Here is a 20992-nt window from a genome sequence, read left to right on the forward strand (position 1 = left end):
TGAAGGAGAGGTATGGCAGGTCATTCCTTCCTGCAGCCGTCAGACTGCACAACAGTAATCAGTACAATAATATGTTTACAATCTGTGCAATAACCTGTGCAATAATGCAATAATGTGCAATAATCAGTGCATAACAATCTGTAAATACTATCTACAATTTCTTAGGATGACGTTTTTCTTTTATCCCACTCTTGTATATATACTTGTTTTGAATTTGCATTGCACTTGTTCTAATACTTTATACACTTTATTGATGCTGCTGTATATTGGAATTTCCCCTCGTGGGACTAATAAAGGAATATTGAATTGAATTGAATTGAATTGAATTGAATTGAATTGAATTGAATTGAATTGAATTGAATTGAATCTTCAGAGAGTTTGAAAAATGGGACCCACAGCCATATTTATGTAGCCCCAGCTAATTTAAGTTACTCCCTAATATTTGAATTACTCCTTAATATTCAAATAACTGTTTTCTTCGAAACTAATAGGTTCATGTAAATTTTGCTCCATATTAATGTGTTTTAATGTTTTTAATATGGTTACTTGAATACAAGTACAAGTAAGTTATACTACAGCTTTAAGTTGTTTGGTTGTAATGTACTTGACTAGCATGTGGCATAAGCCGACTGCAACCTATGTTGTTTCATTTTGATGTTTGTGATTTGCTGCTCGTGAGTCATGTTACGTTTCGAGTTGTGTGACTGGTGGTGGAGCTAGGAGGTGGGATTGGTTGTCCTGGAGAAGCGGAGAGGATGGTTGCGGGAGAGGAGCAGGAGGGAGAGACGAACTAAAAGTTTTTAGTTTGCAAAGTGTGTTTTCTTGGACTGACTAGCCTGGTCAGTCAGCTGTCTTCTGTGTCTTGATGCTTTTCGCCACAAGTGGAGATGAGAAGTTGAGACCGTTTGGATTTGTGACTGTTTGGAGACGAAGAACAGCGGCTAGCTGTGCTCTTAGCCTATCGCGAGGAGGAAGAAGATTTCTGCCGCTGAGGGTCCTCCACGGTCATCGCCTGTTTGCTGCCAGCCTGCCATCAGCCCATCAGCAGCCTGTCTGCATCTCCTGTCGGTGCTGAGGTGCACTTCTGGGATGCTTATGCTACTGTGAGTAACATTAAGCAGCATTATTTCTGCACAGTCAAAGTGCACCGGCTTCCACTGTACTTGGCCGCCACGCTCCCCAGCTTCGACCAGGCCTGCAACGTGGGGTTTGTTCTGTTCGTGTTTTTGTTTTCCCTTGCCGGCTTGTGCGAGTGTGTGTATGTGTGTGTGGCTGGGACCAGAAATAAAGTGGAATATTACAAAAAGGTGCTATAAGAACTCTTTTGGGGTGTTAAACATTTATTAAGCTATTTTCTGGTTAAGCTCATAAACGGTGAATAATAGCCGAGCAAACTCAAAGGAGCACATTTGTGTTTAGCAGAGTTTAAAAAACAGAACAAAATCAAAGGGACACTAAGTTAAATTCATTTTTTGAGTTGTCAGAGTATTGAGTGAAACCATATTATTGGTTTACTATTTAATTTTGGGGTTATTTCATTTCAGTGCAAGTATATATATTTTTTCTCTTTTCCCTGTGAATAAACTAAGTCAATCCATTGGAACAAACTTGTCAGGTGATTCATTTTAAGTGCATTTAGTCATAAGTGTACTGTTTAAAGAAAGCAGGAAGGAATACATTAATACATGTTTAAACTAATAATGGTTGTAATCAGCATGTTGCTTAAAAGGTGTCTTTCACCTGTAATGATATCTTTCAGCCTGTGAGAGGCGCTGTGACCATGTGATGAGCAGAAAAGACCATTTCAGAGGTGAAGGAGGTTGACTGAGCTTCACAAACTGTGTTGATCAGAATGAGAATTAAACTCCTGGAAGTAAATTTTTTCTTTCCCTCTTAAAATACAAACTAGAGAACAAAACCTGCTACATGTGCAGACTCTTGTGCACGTGTGTGGATTTTGCTTTCAAAGAGCTGGCCTTAGCCTTGACTGCCTGCATGTGTTACACCCCTGAACAGAGGAAGGGATAACTTGAGTTAGAAAACAACAGCGACTGTTCAGCTCTCAAGTCTGTATATTTAATGACTGATAAACAGCCCGAGAGCTTCCCCTAGCGGCTACATACCGGATATGACATTACTCCTAACTTCCCCCTTCAGTTCCTTTCAAAATAAGACATACCAAAAACAGTGGTAACATAACATATTACTACAACAGATTCAACATTTAAAACTGCATTAGTTTATATTGTATTTTAAGTACCCACTACACATGAAGATTTAAACTTAAGTTACAAGGTGGGTTACCTCAAGAGGTGTTCTGAAATATCTAGAAATAAACACTATGATAACAATAATAAATACTAACTTCTTAAAAAAAAAAAAAAAATAGAACAGCTGCATTTATTTCACAACCTCTATTTCTCATTCTCTCTGTGCTCTCCTCACTGATTTGAAATGGACTTAGTTAAAAACATTATGTCCCATATTTCATGTCCTTTAAATCTAGTCATACTCCACCCACACAGTCTGAAAGATGTGAGTTTTTGAGTGTTAAACATGTTGCACTGCCATGTTTCTACAGCAGCCCAGAATGGACAAACCAAAAATTGGCTCTTGAGAGCACCTTTCACTGTCGGGGAGGGTGAGACGAGGCGTTTTATGTTGGTTGCAATCTGCAACCTCACTGCTAGATGGCACTAAACCCAACACATGGACCTTTAATGTTACTGAGACATACTAAATTTTGAAAGTGAATTTTCAGGGACTTTAAACTATAAAAAATAAAAAAGGCTGCTGTTTATATGTTGGAGATTGTTATTCTGACATCATGAAAGACGGCTTTTTCATGCTTTCTTAAAACATGTCAGTCTCTCAGCACTCTATCTGAAGTTGATGTAATCATCTCCAAAGCTGATGATGCTTCTCAGTGCGCTCAGGATCAGTGAGTCAACATCACTGTCGATGTCAATTTCTTCATGGTAGTTCTTCACGGGGAAGATGCAGTTCATAGGAATTCCCATATCTGCACTGAATTTCTCCAACTGTGTTTTAAAAAAATCACAACATCTGTGTTTAGATTACAGCTCAGAGCTCAGGATGTACCAAGGACTGCAGCATCATGATTGCCCTTGAGGATTTTTTTTTCAATTTAATCTTTATCTAATCAGACAGTGTGTTTGAGATTAAGATATATTTTCTAGAAAGACCTGAGAAGCATTCACAAGAGCACAATCAGCAGATAGAAACAACACAATTAATCAGGATTAATAAAAAAGAAAAAAGAAAAAACTCACAAGAATTAAAAAACAAACAAAAAAAAAAAAATAGTTTGAGGTCATTTTCTAGTTCATTCCATTTTAAAGTGGTACAGTATGAAACCAGCTCTGCCAACAATCGTCTGTAATAGGAAAGGCTGAAAGTGTTCATCATCATTGTCATTTGAACAATTATCATGTGTTATACTTCTCTTCAGGAGGGCAGACGTGTTTATTGTTGTTCCAAACAGCAACAAACAAAGACGAGGTAAAAACTCGGCTGTTCTAAGTCCTGTTTTCATCCAGATGTGGCACAAATTTAGTCAAATTTTTCAAAATTCAGCAAAAGATAACAGCTAATTTATTAGGACTTCATCCAGCAGAATATAATCTCAGTAATATTATTATTTTCATGTCTCGTGTCCTGAAGCTTACAATGACCTGGATGAATGAGAATATTCACAGGCATTACAAGTTGGTTAATCAAGATAATCAGTAGGTGGCGCTAATCCTCCAGTCGTGTGTCAAATCATAAAGGAGCTCCAGTTACAGCTCAAATGATGGAAAACCATGTGGAAACATGACGGAAATCAGACATTTCTGTTGGCGTCATGCACTGATGTGAGGAAGGTTAAACTCTCCACACAGATCTGATGTTTTCAGCTCTTCACTGGTGACAAATTCTGATTCATGCCAACATTGTTTATTCACTCAGCCTTTTCCCATTGCACTTTGTTCCATTTTACATTTAAAATTAAACCAATTTTCCACCTCAACTTTTCCACTCTTTTTTATGCAAGTCAATGAAAACACACCGATGTGGTCATCATACGTCATATTAAAACGTTTGTTCACTCTCAGCTCGTGTTCCCTCACATCTGATCATATTTCAGAGTTTTACAGATTTTATGTTTGGGAAAAACATTTCACTGGCATCAGATCAGGACTCGGAATTGGCCAGTTCCCTGAGTTTGGACATCAGAATACTAATATTTATAATTCATAGTATTTCTCATCAAGCATACCTTCTCCTTCAGGATCTTGACCTTGTAGACGTTCTTTACATCTTCTTTGATTTCAGGACTGAGCTCGTCAGGTTTGGTGAAAATGACCACTTGAGGAATCCCTGTCAGAACAACATGTTAAAAACTAGTGAGTCCTGTAACTGACATAACTGCAAATGGATCACAGCTGTTTCTCTGTGACGATTAAGACTACAAACAGCTACAGGAAGTAAGTGTTTGATCACTGCAGGACAGAAAAAAACAGAGATTTCTGCTCTCACCCAGGTCACTGGCTTCTGCCCTGATGTCCCGAATCTTCTGCAGAACTTTGTCACTCATGATAGATAGGTTGTTCGCATCAATGACACAAACCAGAACATGCACTTTGTCGTTGGCAGTTGGAGATTTGTTGTAGAATCGATCATCCTCTGACAGCTTAGACTCAGGATTGAACTGGAAAAGAGATTTAAATGCTTTTAAATGACAGTTACAAAATGTTTAGACAACTAAAGAATTCAAAAGTATCATATGACCTAACTTTGTACAAAAAAGATCTGCAAAGTTTGCAGCAACTGTACCCTGTAACCATCCATCACGTGTCCCTTCAAAGCCAGTTTGATGTCTTCCACATGGACACCTCCATGTTGTTCCAGGCCCATGATGTCATTGAAGACAAAAGGATAAAAGGTGCCTGATCTTCCTTTTTGGATCTTGTAGGTTGTGTACTATAAAGCACATATAAAAAAAGTGCAGTTACTTTGATCATTATGGAGCAGACATGGACACAGATGATACCCAGAGAGCATTATGGGAAACCATATAAGACTCTTTCTTTGTTTTGGAGTCATGAATTTTGTTTATTACTCTTCATTCTGTGAGTCTGCTTTCTTGACAGTTAATGATCAGCAGATGAATTTAATACTGAGTGACAACTAATTTTTGAAATCACTAAAAAATGACTAAAATCACACATTTACTATCAAATCATCCTGTCATTGGTCTGCTACAATGTTCTTCCTGACTGCTGGCCACTGGTGGTCATATAAACAATGACTGTCCTCAACAGAAACCAGTCATTTGTTCTGACATTGTTTGATTGGCTGCAAAGCAGACAGTCGCATAAAGTTCATCCACCCCTGCTAAGACTTCAGGTGGAGGGTGGGGTGGATGGATGAACATGTGAAGTATGCAACTTGATAATGAATACTGGATTATATAACGTCTCCTATCAACAGTCAAAGCTGGTTTCTCTTTCTTTTTATCTGAGAAGTAGAACCAGTTTTAGTTCCTTGAATGTAACCAGACTTTAACCACAGGTGCTGCAGAATAATGTTTAGTTTCCCACATCACCTAATTTGGTGTGTGTGTGTGTGTGTGTGTGTGTGTGTGTGTGTGTGTGTGTGTGTGTGTGTGTGTGTGTGTGTGTGAACCTGGAAGTTCATCTTAAGAAACAAGAAGTGTGCAGCTGTCAACTGTTGGCCTTCAACAGTTTATCTGCAGATTTTTATCAACATTCCTGGTTAACAGCTATGTTGGTGGATTGTTCTGCTGTTATCTTACGATACAAAGATGTTTCCACAGTTTTCTTTCCCTTTGTCTAAACATTGTTTTGTAACAGTGATTTTATGATGCTCTTTTCATGGAACCCTGAGTTTTGTTGTTATATTTTAATGTCCTTCAACTGCAAAGGCAGAAACCTACTGGAGAAACTTCTCACTCCTCAGTTGAAGACTATATAATGTTAAATGAAATACAAACGCAAGTTTCATAAAGGTTTGCAAAGCTCTTCTATGATGAATTTAGGATGTTTTCTTAATTCATTCAAAAGTTCTTCATACCTTTCTGGTAAAAGAGACATCAAAGATGTTATCCACCAAAGCCTGTGTGTACATTCTGCCATATAAGACACTTTGGACGGAGTTGATGAAGCTGGACTTTCCTGTTCCAACAGGTCCATGAAGAAGAATCCTGAGCTGCTGGTTTTCATTCTGAGGTTTGTAGTCTTTTACATACTGCAAAGCGCTCTGATTGTCTCTGCTCAGGGAGGGAAACATACATCACATTAGACTTCAGCAACACCAATAACAAATAGAAATGACTCAGGATGTTACTGTAAGACATGGAGCCCAGTAACCACAAACAGTTCCATCACATTACTTTTGAATGCATTATTTGTGGTCTAAAAGTTGAGGTTTGAGTTTTTGTTTGATGCCCAGAATTCACACGAAAACTAGGAGATTATTCAGGATGTCAAACTGAAGGTGCAGACACTCACCCCCAGTTTATTTTCCTCCACGGTTTGCTGAGAACTGTTGAAAGCAGCACATGTTCAGAGAGGACAAAGGATTATGGAAACCTAGTTATCATGCAGCAATTTGTATTTTTCCATAAATAAGAGCCATGATTTCTTTAAATAATCTTACGTGGAGGGGGTGGCTCAGATTTGGACTGATTTCCTCCCATGGCTGAAAAATAAAACAGTTACAGAAAAACTCACATTTGAATGAATTTCTTGATTTTCACTTTGAAGCAAAATGACTGGACGCTTTGTTGTAAAGATGTTAATGATAACATTACAGTGTCGGTTTGCAGTGACTGAAACTGAAAAGTTTTGTACTTATTAATGTAACAAATTGACTTCATATCCTCCAACAGCAAAAGAGCATTATTTCATTCAGAGCTTCTATCAAACCCAAAAACACGATTTTTGGTGGAATTGATTTATAAAAACAAAAAAACAAAAAACAAAACCCTCATCATTAAAAAAAACTAAATAACAGTGTTAAACTAGCCAAACTGAAAATAAAATTTAATTTACAAATTCACTGATTCAGTGTATGAAACAGAGTTTGGGAGAGTTTTATTGCTGTAACAAACTTAGCTGAACACATCAAGATGATCACGAATCAGAAAAACTACAATTAACCACAGAAAAAAACAAAAATCAGACTTTAAATAAATCAAGTGAAACTAAATCATACTGTAAGATAGGGTTTTTGGATGTTTTTGACTATTGCCATACATGTTACTTAATAAAACTATCAGAGGGCTGTGGGTGAAGCAAGAGCACGGGGACAACTCCTTCGATGTAACTCGATCCACTTTAATGTCCGAAAGAGCAAAGACAACTGAACACTGACAACAAAAGTGGCATCTGACTTTTTTCATATTACTCTGCCAATCTTAATCAAAACTCACATTACTTCCATGTAAAGTGCACCAAATTATGTTGTTCCAGATGAAACTTAAACAGCGGAATACAATATTCATAAATGTAGTTACAATTAATTAAATTTATGTGGACTCAAAATAATGAACAATGTAAAATAAGGCAATCTGTTGAATATGTCCTCACAAAATAAATCTCATCTTACAATATTGAACAGACACAAAACCTTAAATTTATAAAGCTTCTTAAATTATGTCATGTGGCATCAGTTCATGAACACTATTATAAAATCTTGTCCTTCACATGAATAAAAATGAGTGTACGATGATAAACTTTATGACTTTCATTACACATACTGAACTCCTGCAATCAGTAGCCATCTTCATGAGCCATGCAGTGAAAGCACATTAGACAGATATAGAAAAACAGCAAGCAGCCATGTAAATATGCCATAAAGAAATGAACTAAAAGCACATTGAGGATAACGAAAACTTACGCTTACTGTCTCTGAGTCTCTATGACAATGTGACGATAAAGGCAAGACTTGTCGATTTTTACTTTCACATTCTCTTTGAAAACTTTTCCTCTTTGTCTTCTTTATTTGATTGAAAGTGATTTTTATCACCACTAGACTTCTGACTTCTTGTTCCAGTTCAGACTGAGGTCACAGCCACAGTTGGGAAGTGAACATAATTTGTCTTGTTAGTTGCAGGTTTGGCTCTCATAACTCACAGTTCACAACTGGTTAACAGGCCTATCTAAGAGATAAAGTACTGACACGTAAATATACCATAAAGAAATGAACTAAAAGCACAATGAGGATGATGAAAACTTATGCTTACTGTCTTCACGACGGCACACAAAATGTCCGCTCTGAGTCTCTTTGTGCAATGTGACGATAGGGGCGAGACTTCTCAATTTTTACTTTCACATTCAACAGGATGTTTCATCTTCCTGAACATCTTTCTGTTTGAACTCTCTGAAAACTTCACCAACAGTCTGACAGCGCAGCACATTTTCTCAAAGCAGAGCTTTTCTCTTTTCCTCTTTGTCTTCTTTATTTGATGGAAACTGATTTTTATCACCACTAGACTTCTGACTTCTTGTTCCAGTTCAGACTGAGGTCACAGCCACAGTGGGGAAGGAAACATAATTTGTCTTGTTAGTTGCAGGTTTGGCTCCCATAACTCACAGTTCACAACTGGTTAACAAGCCTATCAGAGAGATAAAGTACTAATATTACGGTCATGGTAAATAAATATTAACAAATAAATATAACAGCTATCAGCATGTGAACAGGTTAGCGTGCAGGTATAGGCCTGTGTTTTCAAATATTTTGAAGGCTACTCTTAAAGTATGGCTTACAGTGTTTTCAACAGAGACGACCATGACGTGAAATATGAATCATAATTGCACCATGTATTGATACAGATTAAATCAATTATAAGGCCTGTTACGGCTGCCACCGTTTTTGGGGGTATTTGTGTCTTTTTGTGTGTGTTTGTGTGTGTGTTCTCGTGCCCCCTGTGTATGGGAATAGAAACAGGACTCCTCCTCCAGAAGAGGACACACACCTAACACACCTATTCACCTGCCGGCTTCAAGGGACGTCTCAGCCTGGCAGTCTGCGGCTGGCATCTCTGGTGACCAGTTTTCGGCACAGGAGAGATCTACTTAGTGTGTGACAGATTTGTCAAAAGTGTGTTTTTGTTATATTGTTGGCAACCAGACTTGAAAGAGCTAGGTTTTTGGGGGGGGGGGGGGGGGGGCTGATTGACTGATTTTTCCATACACTTAGTTTTGATTTGTTAACTTTTGCTTTTTCCCCCTTGTATTTTGGTTCTCGTTTTGTTTTCATTTGACTTTGTGTTTTAGAATTGTTGGGTCTCTGTAGATTAAAGAGTATGTTCCTGACAGGTTCTGTTGTGATTTGGCACATATAAATGAAACCAAATTCGACTGAAATGAATTGAATTTGCTTTTTGGGTGAAGCCCTCAGGCCGACACACAATATGTACTGAATGTTTTCCTTTGTATGATTTTTTTTTAATTTTGAAAATAAAAAACAAAAATTGAAAATGTTGGGGACAAACTTTGGGTTTGAAGAGAGCAATGACGAAACCAGCGACTGTGCCTTTCTATGCTTTTTTTCTTTAGCTTTTTATTTGTCTGCCTTCCATGAAGGCTCTAAAGGAGAACTGTTTTTTGAATTTTAAAGGTTTTTATTTTCCATTTAAAGTATTTTCAGTGACTGCAAACAAGACTGAGACTGAAGTGACTTCGGCCACCAGCAGACCCCAAAACAAGTGTAAATATGTCAACTACTGTTGGGTTTCTGTGTTCATTTTTAGTCATAATTTAAGTTGCACTGTGTGATTACAATTTTAGTGTTAGTGTAACATTTTTTTTTAAATGTTACTTTTTTTATATATCCTTTGATAGCTCCTCTGTATTTTATTAACTTAAGGTACAAGTATGTTCGATGTGAATATTTATAATATTATTTAGGCAGAGATATGCACTTGTGTCTAGGAGCAGCTTGGACATCCTCATTGGGAAAAACTGAACCAATCTGATGTTTGCTTTTAGGAAACGGTGTGAGTCCACAATGGCCGACACACCGGCACTCTGACCGCCTGCTGACTGCTGTCAATCAAACAGACAGGGACACTGACAGGTGAGATGAAAAACAGCGTTTCTGAGATTTCCCCAAAGACCTTTATTCTTCCTTTTAATATTTAAAATGTATTATTTTTATGAACAAAGGGTCAGTAGGACTTTAATACTATGCAGGGCAGGTAGGATGTGTGTGTTGGTGTATTTATCTGCAGAGATCCTGTCCTCTGTCCATAATTCCTTCTGACTTTGCTCTGTTCTGGACTTTTCTGGGCTGAAACCTCTGGGCAGTGGGCGTGTAGCCCCGAGCAGGTGAGGTCAGGTCGTTAGAAAAAGGTAGTGACCAGGTGCTGGATCATAAGCAGCACCTACACTTACACACCACTGTCATAAATATGGACAGTTGTGTGGTTACATTACTTATTATCCAAAACTAGCAAGTGCACTGACAGCCAAACAAGTACAAAAACACAATACTTGACGAGGTGGCTGATATTACTTGGTCCAACAACAGCAGGGCCAGTTTGGCTTCTGTCTTATAGCCTCTTATTTCGTGAAGCTCTCACCAATGACTAAAACCTACGTCTGGATGCACTCTTGCCTTTTTCTCTCCTTAGCATCCTCTGTCAACGTCCTCTTTGGTCTCCTCACCCCTGCCATGTCCGTAGAGGCTGCTAAGGTTGAGGTTCCATTGCCTGCTACCTCACTGCTCAATGCAAACATTCACCATTCATCACCACCCGTTGGTTCCCTCCACCCTGGGCCTTGAAAACCTCCTCCTCCCTGTAGTCCAAAGCTCCTGCGCTAGCAATGTGAACTCCAACACTCCCTTGGTGCTCCGAGCTCTGAGTCTGATCTCGGCAGAGTCAGGTAGACGTATGGTTTGCTAACTGAGCTAACTGAGCTAATGGTAGCTCCAGTGAGCAGAAGTTAGCGGTTAATGTAGTAACGAGTCCATCTCACTGTCGATCAGAAACTTCGGTAAATCACCAAGATTTGAGGCAGAGCAGCTGCATGACATCAGAGGAAAGAACAGAAAACATTTTTCCATAAAATATGATCCAGTTTCACCAAATTCAATCAGTAGTTAGTTTTGCGTGATGTAGAGCCGTAGAGTGTTACGCACTTCTTGTGGGAGATCATACTCGCTAACCCCAGTTACATACCGCAAGAACAGGTGTTCAGGGCGCAGCGTGGGAATGAAACAGGTACCTTTCTCCCTATTTTAAGCCAGTGCACATTCAAAATAAGTTTGAAGATGTCATTTTGAGGTGGAGTAGTTGCATAATATTGCTTTAAAGTACAGTACCAACATTAGTCAGTGCCAAAAACTGACAACAAAAATTCAATTTTGTTTTTTATTCATGACAGTTTTGACCAAAAAACAATGATGTGTTTCTGGTAAACAACAACAACAACAAAAAAATAATTCAAATACAATTTCAGTTGGATTATTATTTTTGTTGTTGATCATTTCAAATAAGATCATCTCTAGACTAAAATAAGGCCTAAAAAAGGACTGGGTGAACTAGTTCCTACATTAAGTGACTACAGCTTGGTGGTCAGACTCAGATGTCTGGTTGAAAGTGAAATGCAGTGAACATCCCTGCATTATATAAATAAAAACACAAAAGCACATATACAATCAGCACTTAGTTTATTTATGTATCATTTGAAGTTTTTGTATACATCACTTACACGTCATGATTTCTTTGCGATTTTGAGGGGAGATAGCATAAATGCTGTCATTGGTAGAATATATTTCTGCCCCTCATGGAAAACATCAGAGGTCAACATTTCTGACCATACAGCACAGATATTGATTGACATTGATTTTCTGGCTGTAAATACATAAAAGCTAAGCATAGCTAACTTGTAATGCTAAGCAGCTAGTGTAGCAATGCTAATAATTTCAGTGCACGTGTTTGGATTTTGCTTTCAAAGAGCGAGCCTTAGTCTTGATCGCCTGCATGCAGATTTAAACTTAAGTTACAAGTTGGGTTGCCTCAAGATTTGGCCTTTTTACCTGCTTTTTTGTAGATGTTCTGAAATATCTGGAAATAAACACTATGTTTTGAAAAAATATTTGTAAGTTTTCTTCTCTCTGCTCCTTTCCAATGTATGTTGATTGATTGGAATAAATAAATAAATAAATAAATAAATAAATAAATAAATAAATAAATAAATAAATAAATAAATAAATCGAACAGCTGCATTTATTTCACAACTTTCCTCTGTGCTCTCCTCACTGATTTGAAATGGACTTAGTTAAAAACATTATGTCCCATATTTCATGTGCTTTAAATCTGGTCATACTCCACCCACACAGTCTGAAAGATGTGAGTTTTGACTGTCAAACTCTTCATAATCCTCTTCTACATGTTGCACTGCCATGTTTCTACAGCAGCCCAGAATGGACAAACCAAATACTGACTCTTGAGAGCAGCTTTCACTGTCGGGGAGGGTGAGACGAGGCGTTTTATGTTGGCTGCAATCTGCAACCTCACTGCTAGGTGGCACTAAACCCAACACATGGACCTTTAATGTTACTGAGACATACTAAATTTTGAAAGTGAATTTTCAGGGACTTTAAACTATGAAATGTGGAGACATGAAATCATCATGAAACACAGCCGTTTCATTCTGTATTAAAACATGTCAGTCTCTCAGCACTCTATCTGAAGTTGATGTAATCATCTCCAAAGCTGATGATGCTTCTCAGTGCGCTCAGGATCAGTGAGTCAACATCACTGTCGATGTCAATTTCTTCATGGTAGTTCTTCACGGGGAAGATGCACTTCATAGGAATTCCCACATCTGCACTGAATTTCTCCAACTGTGTTTTAAAAAAAATCACAACATCTGTGTTTAGATTACAGCTCAGAACTCAGGATGTACCAAGGACTGCAGCATCATGATTGCCCTTGAGGATTTTTTTTTTTCCAATTTAATCTTTATCTAATCAGACAGTGTGTTTGAGATTAAGATATCTTTTCCAGAAAGACCTGAGAAGCAATTAAGCAGCAGATAGAAACAACACAATAAACAAGGAATAAGAAAAAACAAAACAAAAAAACACTAGTTTGAGGGCAGGTTCTAGTTCATTCCATTTTGAAGTGACATAGTATGTGAAACCAACTCTGCCAACAATCATCTGGAATAGGAAAGGCTGAAAGTGTTCATCATCATCGTCATTTGAACAATTATCATGTGTTGTACTTCTCTTCAGGCGTGTTTTCATTGACTTGAATAAAAAAACTTATGCGGAACAGTTGAGAATTTGACAAATGTGTCAAATAATAAAAGATATTTTTCCACTTGGCTGAGGTGGAAAAATTGATGTATCTTTAAATGTAAAATGCAACAAAGTGCAATGGAAAAAGACTGAGTAAATAAATAATGTTTAGTGGCCAATATGCCCCAAGGATCTGTTAATTTTCAGTGGGCTAGACTAGTCTTTTCAAACATGCAGGATATTTAGCACACAACAATCTATATTTTACGACCATCAGAAAAAAAACGGAAAAAATCTTTCATAATATTATTATTACAAATAATTTATACTCTTTCTCCGAATCCCTCCTCTGCATTGCACACCTTTTGCACACCAAAGTGCCAAATTGGTATTTGTGCAATTTCATATGTGTATTTCCTTTACTTGGTAAAGTTCCTGTCGAGCCTTGGCCTTTGGTTCGGCTTGGCACGGATCTACTTGTTATGGCCGACGTGACTGCTGTATAAGAAAGTTACTCAGTGGAAAAATACATGACCTGTTACTTAATAACCGGTGACTCAACTGGATACACTTGATATTCTTTTACACTTGGTTCACATTTAAATTCTTTGACTCCCTGTATGATCACATTTCTTTGCTAATTAAAAAAACAGCAGCTTACAATAATCATCATTACAACTTGATATATGGTAAAAACTCATGTTCATACATCATCATTTCAGGACTAGATGTTAAAAGTCTTCTTTTCTCACAGTGCTTTATATATGATAGAGAATGGGGATCTTAACTTTACAGATTTTATGTTTGGGAAAAACCTTTCACTGGCATCAGATCAGGACTCGGAATTGGCCAGTTCCCTGAGTTTGGACATCAGAATACGAGTATTTATAATTCATAGTATTTCTCATCAAGCATACCTTCTCCTTCAGGATCTTGACCTTGTAGACGTTCTTTACATCTTCTTTGATTTCAGGACTGAGCTCATCAGGTTTGGTGACAATGACCACTTGAGGAATCCCTGTCAGAACAACATGTTAAAAACTAGTGAGTCCTGTAACTGACATAACTGCAAATGGATCACAGCTGTTTCTCTGTGACGATTAAGACTACAAACAGCTACAGGAAGTAAGTGTTTGATCACTGCAGGACAGAAAAAAACAGAGATTTCTGCTCTCACCCAGGTCACTGGCTTCTTTCCTGATGTCCCGAATCTTCTGCAGAACTTCTTCCTTCATGGTAGATAGTTTGTTTGCATCGATGACACAAACCAGAACATGCACTTTGTCGTTGGCAGTTGGAGATTTGTTGTAGAATCGATCATCCTCTGACAGCTTAGACTCAGGATTGAACTGGAAAAGAGATTTAAATGCTTTTAAATGAATTGTAATGTGTATAAATGAATATAGAATTCAAAGTATCACATGACCTAATTTTGTACAAAAAAGATCTGCAAAGTTTGCAGCAACTGTACCCTGTAACCATCCATCACGTGTCCCTTCAAAGCCAGTTTGATGTCTTCCACATGGACACCTCCATGTTGTTCCAGGCCCATGATGTCATTGAAGACAAAAGGATAAAAGGTGCCTGAACTTTCTTTTTGGATCTTGTAGGTTGTGTACTATAAAGCACATTTGGGGAAAAAAAAAAAAAAATGCAGTTACTTTGATCATTATGGAGCAGACATGGACACAGATGATACCCAGAGAGCATTATGGGAAACCATAAAAGACTCTTTCTTTGTTTTGGAGTCATGAATTTTGTTTATTACTCTTCATTCTGTGAGTCTGCTTTCTTGACAGTTAATGATCAGCAGATGAATTTAATACTGAGTGAGATTTTCGAATTATGAAATCACTAAAAAATGACTAAAATCACATATTTACGATCAAATCATCCTGTCATTGGTCTGCTACAATGTTCTTCCTGACTGCTGGCCACTGGTGGTCATATAAACAATGACTGTCCTCAACAGAAACCAGTCATTTGTTCTGACATTGTTTGATTGGCTGCAAAGCAGACCGTCACATAAAGTTCATCCACCCCTGCTGAGACTCAGGTGGAGGATGGGGATGGATGATGATGTGAAGTATGCAACTTGATAATGAATACTGGATTATATAACGTCTCCTATCAACAGTCAAAGCTGGTTTCTCCTTCTTTTTATCTGAGAAGTAGAACCAGTTTTAAAACTGTTAACAGCTATGTTGGTGGATTGTTCTGCTGTTATCTTACAATATGATGCAAAGATGTTTCCATAGTTTTATTTCCCTTATATTTATGTTTTAATGTCCTTTAACTGCAAAGGCAGAAACCTACTGGAGAAACTTCTCACTCCTCAGTTGAAGACTATATAATGTTAAATGTAATACAAATGCGAGTTTCATAAAGGTTTGCAAAGCTTTTCTATGACATGATGAATTTAGGATGTTTTCTTAACACATTCAAAAGTTCTTCATACCTTTTTGGTAAAAGAGTCATGAGAGGTGTTATCCTCCAAAGCATCTGTGTACATTCTGCCATGTAAGACACTTTGGACAGAGTTGATGAAGCTGGACTTTCCTGTTCCAACAGGTCCATGAAGAAGAATTCTGAGCTGCTGGTTTCCATTTCGAGGTTTGTAGTCTTTCACATAATGCAAGGCGCCCTGACGTCTGCTCAGGGAGGGAAACACACATTACGTTGGACTTCAACAACGGCGACAACAAATAGAAATGACTCAGGGGGCTCTATTTTCAATTCCGCTGCCTGTGCGGCGCAGACTGCGCACCCTGCGCAGTGATATTTTCGTGCAGCGCAGGCAGGCGCACAGGGCACTGGGTATTTTGGTAAACCGAGGCGTACAGAGGTGCGCCAGGATGGGCGTTGTGGCGCAGTAGGGGGAGGTGTCAGCATAATCAGCCGGCGGATTTGAATTTTTGTTCCATTTCGGTCCATGCCGGCGGCGTAAAAGTGCGCTGAAAGCTCGCCACCCCAGACCCAGTCAACTCTGTGCGGCAGCGGCGCACCGCTGGGCAAGTGGATTTCCGTAAACCGGCAGAGTCGTGCGCTCACGTCACCAATACCTCACAGGCAGGTTTCCACAGTGTCTGGCATTTCACTGCGATCAATAATTAGCAACAGCCACGATTCAGTGCAACTATCTGAGTCAGCACATGCAGTCAGACCTAAATTTATATATTTTGATCAGTATCTCATCTGACCACATCGCAAGCGTGTTCGGCACGCGTGATGGTCACTCACCACCATGTACACAGGTGAAACAGGGATGCGAACTAAGCAATTAATGCCGCTGTGCCAACCGGAAACAGCCGTGAAATCCTACAGAGCATATATACTGCATCTATCTCAGAGCACTCCAGAGACAGAGAGAGACAGACACGTGGAAAAAACGTAAGTGATGATCGTTGTCCGCTATTACCCACATCACTTCATTCCAAATACAAATGTAATCACAGTAATGCTTAACGTTATCTACAAAGATGGAGTACATCATTGCTCTGAGGAGGAGGAGGACATTATGAGTGACGTCAGTCTCCTCCTGGGAGAAGTCTGGGCGTCGGTCACTTTCCTGCGCGGGCTCAGTCATCCTCGAAACTTGGCATGCGCCTGGCCAGCGGAGTTTTTAAAGGTGAGACGAGAACCCACTCCACGCCTTCTCCCCTCCCTCCTTCCGAGTTGTGCCGCTGGGTGGGACAGAGATGAGAAGGAGGAGGAGATGCGGCGGCAGCTGTAATGAGCGTAGGTGCAGGCGGAGAGGCTAGCAGGATAGGCAGTTAGCGTAGGCTCTGTTTGGTAAGCTAACTCAGAGTCAACAGAGTCGACGGTGAAGTTGGGATTTTACTCAACCGTTTTATTTCACAATATGGAATTTCGACCATCACTAAACATACATGTTTGTAAACCATAGACGATATGACCAGCACCAGCTCTACATGTGCAACAAAAGGAGGCACCACCACCATGCGGCGCTATTCAGTATTACAATAATAATGATGCAGACTGACTGTTACACAGCGTAGTGCACGAAAATACCAAAGTCTGCGTCGCCACACCCCACCGGCGAAGCGGACGTGACTTTGCGCCGCGCTGCGTCTTGGCGGCGGAATAAACAACAGAGCCCCTACTGTTTGTCCTGTGACAGAGTGTCAAAGGTCAGACTGAAGGTGCAGACACTCACCCCCACTTTATTTTCCTCCACGGCTCGCTGAAAACTGATGGAAGCAGCACATGTTCAGAGAGGACAAAGGATTAAGAAAACCTAGTCATCATACAGCAATTTGTATTTTTCCATAAATTAGAGCCATGTTTTTTTTAAATAATCTTACATGGAGATGGAGGGGGTGGCGCAGGTTTGGAATCTTTTCCTCCCATGGCTGAAAAATAAAACAGTTACAGTAAAACTCACATTTGCATGAATTTCTTTATTTTCACTTTGAAGCCAAATGACTGGACACTTTGTTTTAAAGGTGTTAATGAATAATATAAACAGAAAAGTTTGTACTTATTACTGCAACAAAAATGACTTCATATCCTCCAACAGCACAAGAGCATTTATTTCATTCAAAGCTTCTATCAAACCCAAAAACATGATTTTTGGTGGAATTGAGTTATAACCCCCCCCCCCCCCCATCTATCTATCTATCTATCTATCTATCTATCTATCTATCTATCTATCTATCTATCTATCTATCTATCTATCTATCTAAAAACAACAACCAGTGTTAAACAAGCTAAACTGAAAGTAAAATTTGATAAACAGATTCAATGAATGAAACAGAGATTGGGAGAGTTTTATTGCTGTAACAAACATGCAGTGAAAGCACATTACAGACATAGAAAAAACAGCGAGCAGCCATGTAAATATGCCATAAATAAATGAACTAAAACCACATTGAGGACAATGAAAACTTATGCTTACCGTCTTCACGAAGGCACACAGAATATCCACACTGAGTCACAAAGAGATAATGACTCATCATCATGACCACAAGGGTAAGACTTGTAGACTTTCACTTTCACATTCAACATGATGTTTTCTGTTTCACAGCATGTTTCTGTTTGAACTCTCTGAAAACATCACCAAGCCACGGACGTAATGTTAGGGGGGGCGCAGGGGACATGTCCCCTGCACTTTTTCAAAACGCCGTTTTTGTCCCCTGCAGTTTTTTACCGTCCAAAAACAATGTTACGCTATATTAAGCACAGACGGGTCAGGCACTAGGACCAAGCGGAAAACGGCCGCTAAAGCTGAAGCCTGTTTAGACCGCTCACACGGTCCTCGATTGGCTCTGCCGTTTGATTGGCCGTCCCACCCGTCACTCAATTAGGTTGTAACCCGCCAGGATTTGTACACCGGTCTGCTGGTTGCCCAGGGGCCCGTTTCACAAAGGAGGTTCAACAAACTCCGAGTCTAATCCTGAACCTCAAGTTGATCTAGCCTGAGATAGGAAACTCAGAGTTTCCAGTTTCAGAACAGGTGATTTGGGTTAGTTCAATCAACTCAGAGTAAGTCAACTCAGAGTTAAGCGCGTGCACCAAGACTATAAAAAGCCAACATCAATGGAGCCCCGATTCGACGAGTCACCATGGCAACGGGGAAGAGGAGGGCTGCGTTTTTACCTCTCTGGAGCTAGAAATCTTAATGCGCTCATACAGCGAGTTTCAACACGTTTTTAGAAAAAAGTGCAACACCGCTGCAGCCACAAAAGAGAGAGAGAGACGGCGTGGGAAAACATTGCTGCTCGGATCAATGCGTAAGTTTAAATGTAGTCCTTTGCAATCGCAATAATATTACAGGGGAAAACTGCTTGAATGGTAGCTCATTAATTTATTTCATGCAGGTGCAATCCCGCGGGGGAGAAGCGCACTTGGCAGCAGCTTAAGATGAAATATAAAAACATTGTTCAAACAGGTAAGACCCCGGCATATTTAAATAGGGGTACCTCATTTTGATCATGTTTTACATTGTAAAGTAAATATTAAGTGGCTGTTGTTTTATCCCCAACATAATGCTGTTTTCACACACATAAACGTCTTCTCATCTATATCATATTCTGTTAAATAATTAAGCCTATTTAAACTAACACAGACCTCTGCTCAGCCAACAGAAAGAAGGCAGATGCGGGTGGTGGCCCAGCACCGCCACCTCTAACGGAGGCAGAGGAGCTGGCCCTAAGCCAGAATTTAGGAAGGCCAGTGGCTGAGGGAATTCCTGGAGGGAGCTCATCTTCAGAGCTCACCCCCCAAGACACGAGTGCCTTTATAAAATGTAATATGCCTAGGCCTATATATCTCTTTTAAGCCTATTCATAAAAAATATTTATTTCCCTCTCATGTCTTTTTTTTTTTTTTTGTCCCAACAGATTCTGATGGCGCTATCTGCCTGGTGGAGCCCTCTCATGCCACAACAGACCTTGTGACTGTAAGTAGGCAATACTCCAAAGATTTTGCCAAATGGTCGTTTAAGTATACTGAAACATATCACTCATCTAGGATGAAGAGCATGAAGAAACTGTGTCTGCTGCCTTTACAGAGGGGGATCCAGAAAGGCCTATAGAGGTAACATCTTGATATGTTACTGATAGTTCTCTTCCCATTTACATTTCTTAACATTCAACAACAATATAGAGTGTGACATTTAGCCTACACTGAAGTATTAACACATTCTCATCCTTTTTAACAGGGCATGGCTGGGCAGCAGCAGGAGAGTCCCTCAACTTCCACAGCACAGATTGACACAGTGAGATGGATGTTCAGTAAACACCAGAGGTTCATTCTGTGGAATTCATGTGCAACTGTATAATTTAATGTCCTCCTTATGTATTCCCAGTTACCAGTAAAAGAGATTTATAAAATTCACCTGCTGAAAAAAATCCAAAAAATCAACAAAGAAATGCAATACTTGGAGCGCCAGATTAGGAAGGCAGATTTAGAAATTGAAATACTGGAACACAAATTAGAGGTGGGTGCATGGTCACAGGTGAATTATGTTAATTATGTTAACTATTGGAACATTAACTAATCTAGCTCTTTTATTTGTAGGAAATAAAGAAGACCAAATGAAATGTGTATTGTGTATTTGACTGCTGTGGTGGTGGTGGTGACTCAATCTCTGAAATGACTATGGCATATGGTGTCTCTGACTGCTCTGCCGTCCTGCATAGCTGGCAGGTGGATGGGGTCATCATCAGGGTCTTCAATTTGTAGGGCAGGGTGTCGCTCTCCTCTAATAGTGGCAATATTATGAAGAACAACACATGCCACAATGATATCACAGGCCCTCTCAGGGGTCACCCTGAGGTGACGTAGGCACTGGAAACAGGCTTTCAGCAGGCCTATGGTCATCTCCACCCGGGCTCTTGTCCTGCAGTGAGCCCGGCTGAAGTTCTGTTGGGGGCCTGATTCAGGGTCAGGGTAAGGAGTCAGCAGCCTGGGTTGGCATGGGTAACCTCTGTCACCCAGCAGAAGGCCATCAAACTCTCCTGTAATGTGTAGGGGACACATCAGAGTATATTAAAGGAGGGAGACAGGTGAATTATATTGTGCAAATCTTTAGGCTGCTTACCACGTTGCAGTCTGTTGCTCAGGTTAGACTCGCGATAAATCCTTGAGTCATGAACAGACCCAGGCCACTTGGCCTCCACATTGGAAATTAAGTATGCAGCATCACATATGATCTTGACAGTGCAGAGAATGACAGATGTTGAATTATGAT

At 39.5% G+C, this 20992-nt stretch overlaps 2 protein-coding genes and 1 long non-coding RNA gene across 4 annotated transcripts; all 3 read right to left on the bottom strand.

Moving 5' to 3' along the window:
* Positions 1-2560: 2560 nt before the first annotated feature.
* LOC139347981 (interferon-induced protein 44-like) lies at positions 2561-4679 on the bottom strand. Its single transcript, XM_070987896.1, has 3 exons — positions 4540-4679; positions 4280-4380; positions 2561-3041 (listed from the first exon to the last, which is right to left on the bottom strand). The coding sequence occupies exons 1-3, from the start codon at positions 4595-4597 to the stop codon at positions 2880-2882; spliced, it is 321 nt and encodes a 106-aa protein (XP_070843997.1). The 5' UTR covers positions 4598-4679; the 3' UTR covers positions 2561-2879.
* Positions 4680-4844: 165 nt separating this feature from the next.
* LOC139347983 (uncharacterized) lies at positions 4845-17622 on the bottom strand. 2 transcript variants are annotated; one of them, XR_011603361.1, is made up of 4 exons: positions 17604-17622; positions 6534-6567; positions 6097-6292; positions 4845-4983 (listed from the first exon to the last, which is right to left on the bottom strand). It is a non-coding gene; the product is annotated as an uncharacterized lncRNA (long non-coding RNA). The 2 variants fall into 2 exon arrangements; XR_011603360.1 differs by lacking the exons at positions 6534-6567; positions 17604-17622 and adding an exon at positions 17456-17499.
* On the bottom strand, positions 12715-16864 carry LOC139348077 (interferon-induced protein 44-like). The gene is made up of 6 exons (XM_070988024.1): positions 16767-16864; positions 15737-15929; positions 14750-14896; positions 14456-14627; positions 14196-14296; positions 12715-12879 (listed from the first exon to the last, which is right to left on the bottom strand). The coding sequence occupies exons 1-6, from the start codon at positions 16862-16864 to the stop codon at positions 12718-12720; spliced, it is 873 nt and encodes a 290-aa protein (XP_070844125.1). The 3' UTR covers positions 12715-12717.
* Positions 17623-20992: the final 3370 nt, after the last annotated feature.

The sequence above is a fragment of the Chaetodon trifascialis genome, chromosome 19 (genome assembly GCF_039877785.1).
Source record: "Chaetodon trifascialis isolate fChaTrf1 chromosome 19, fChaTrf1.hap1, whole genome shotgun sequence".
Taxonomy (NCBI): Eukaryota; Metazoa; Chordata; class Actinopteri; order Chaetodontiformes; family Chaetodontidae; genus Chaetodon; species Chaetodon trifascialis.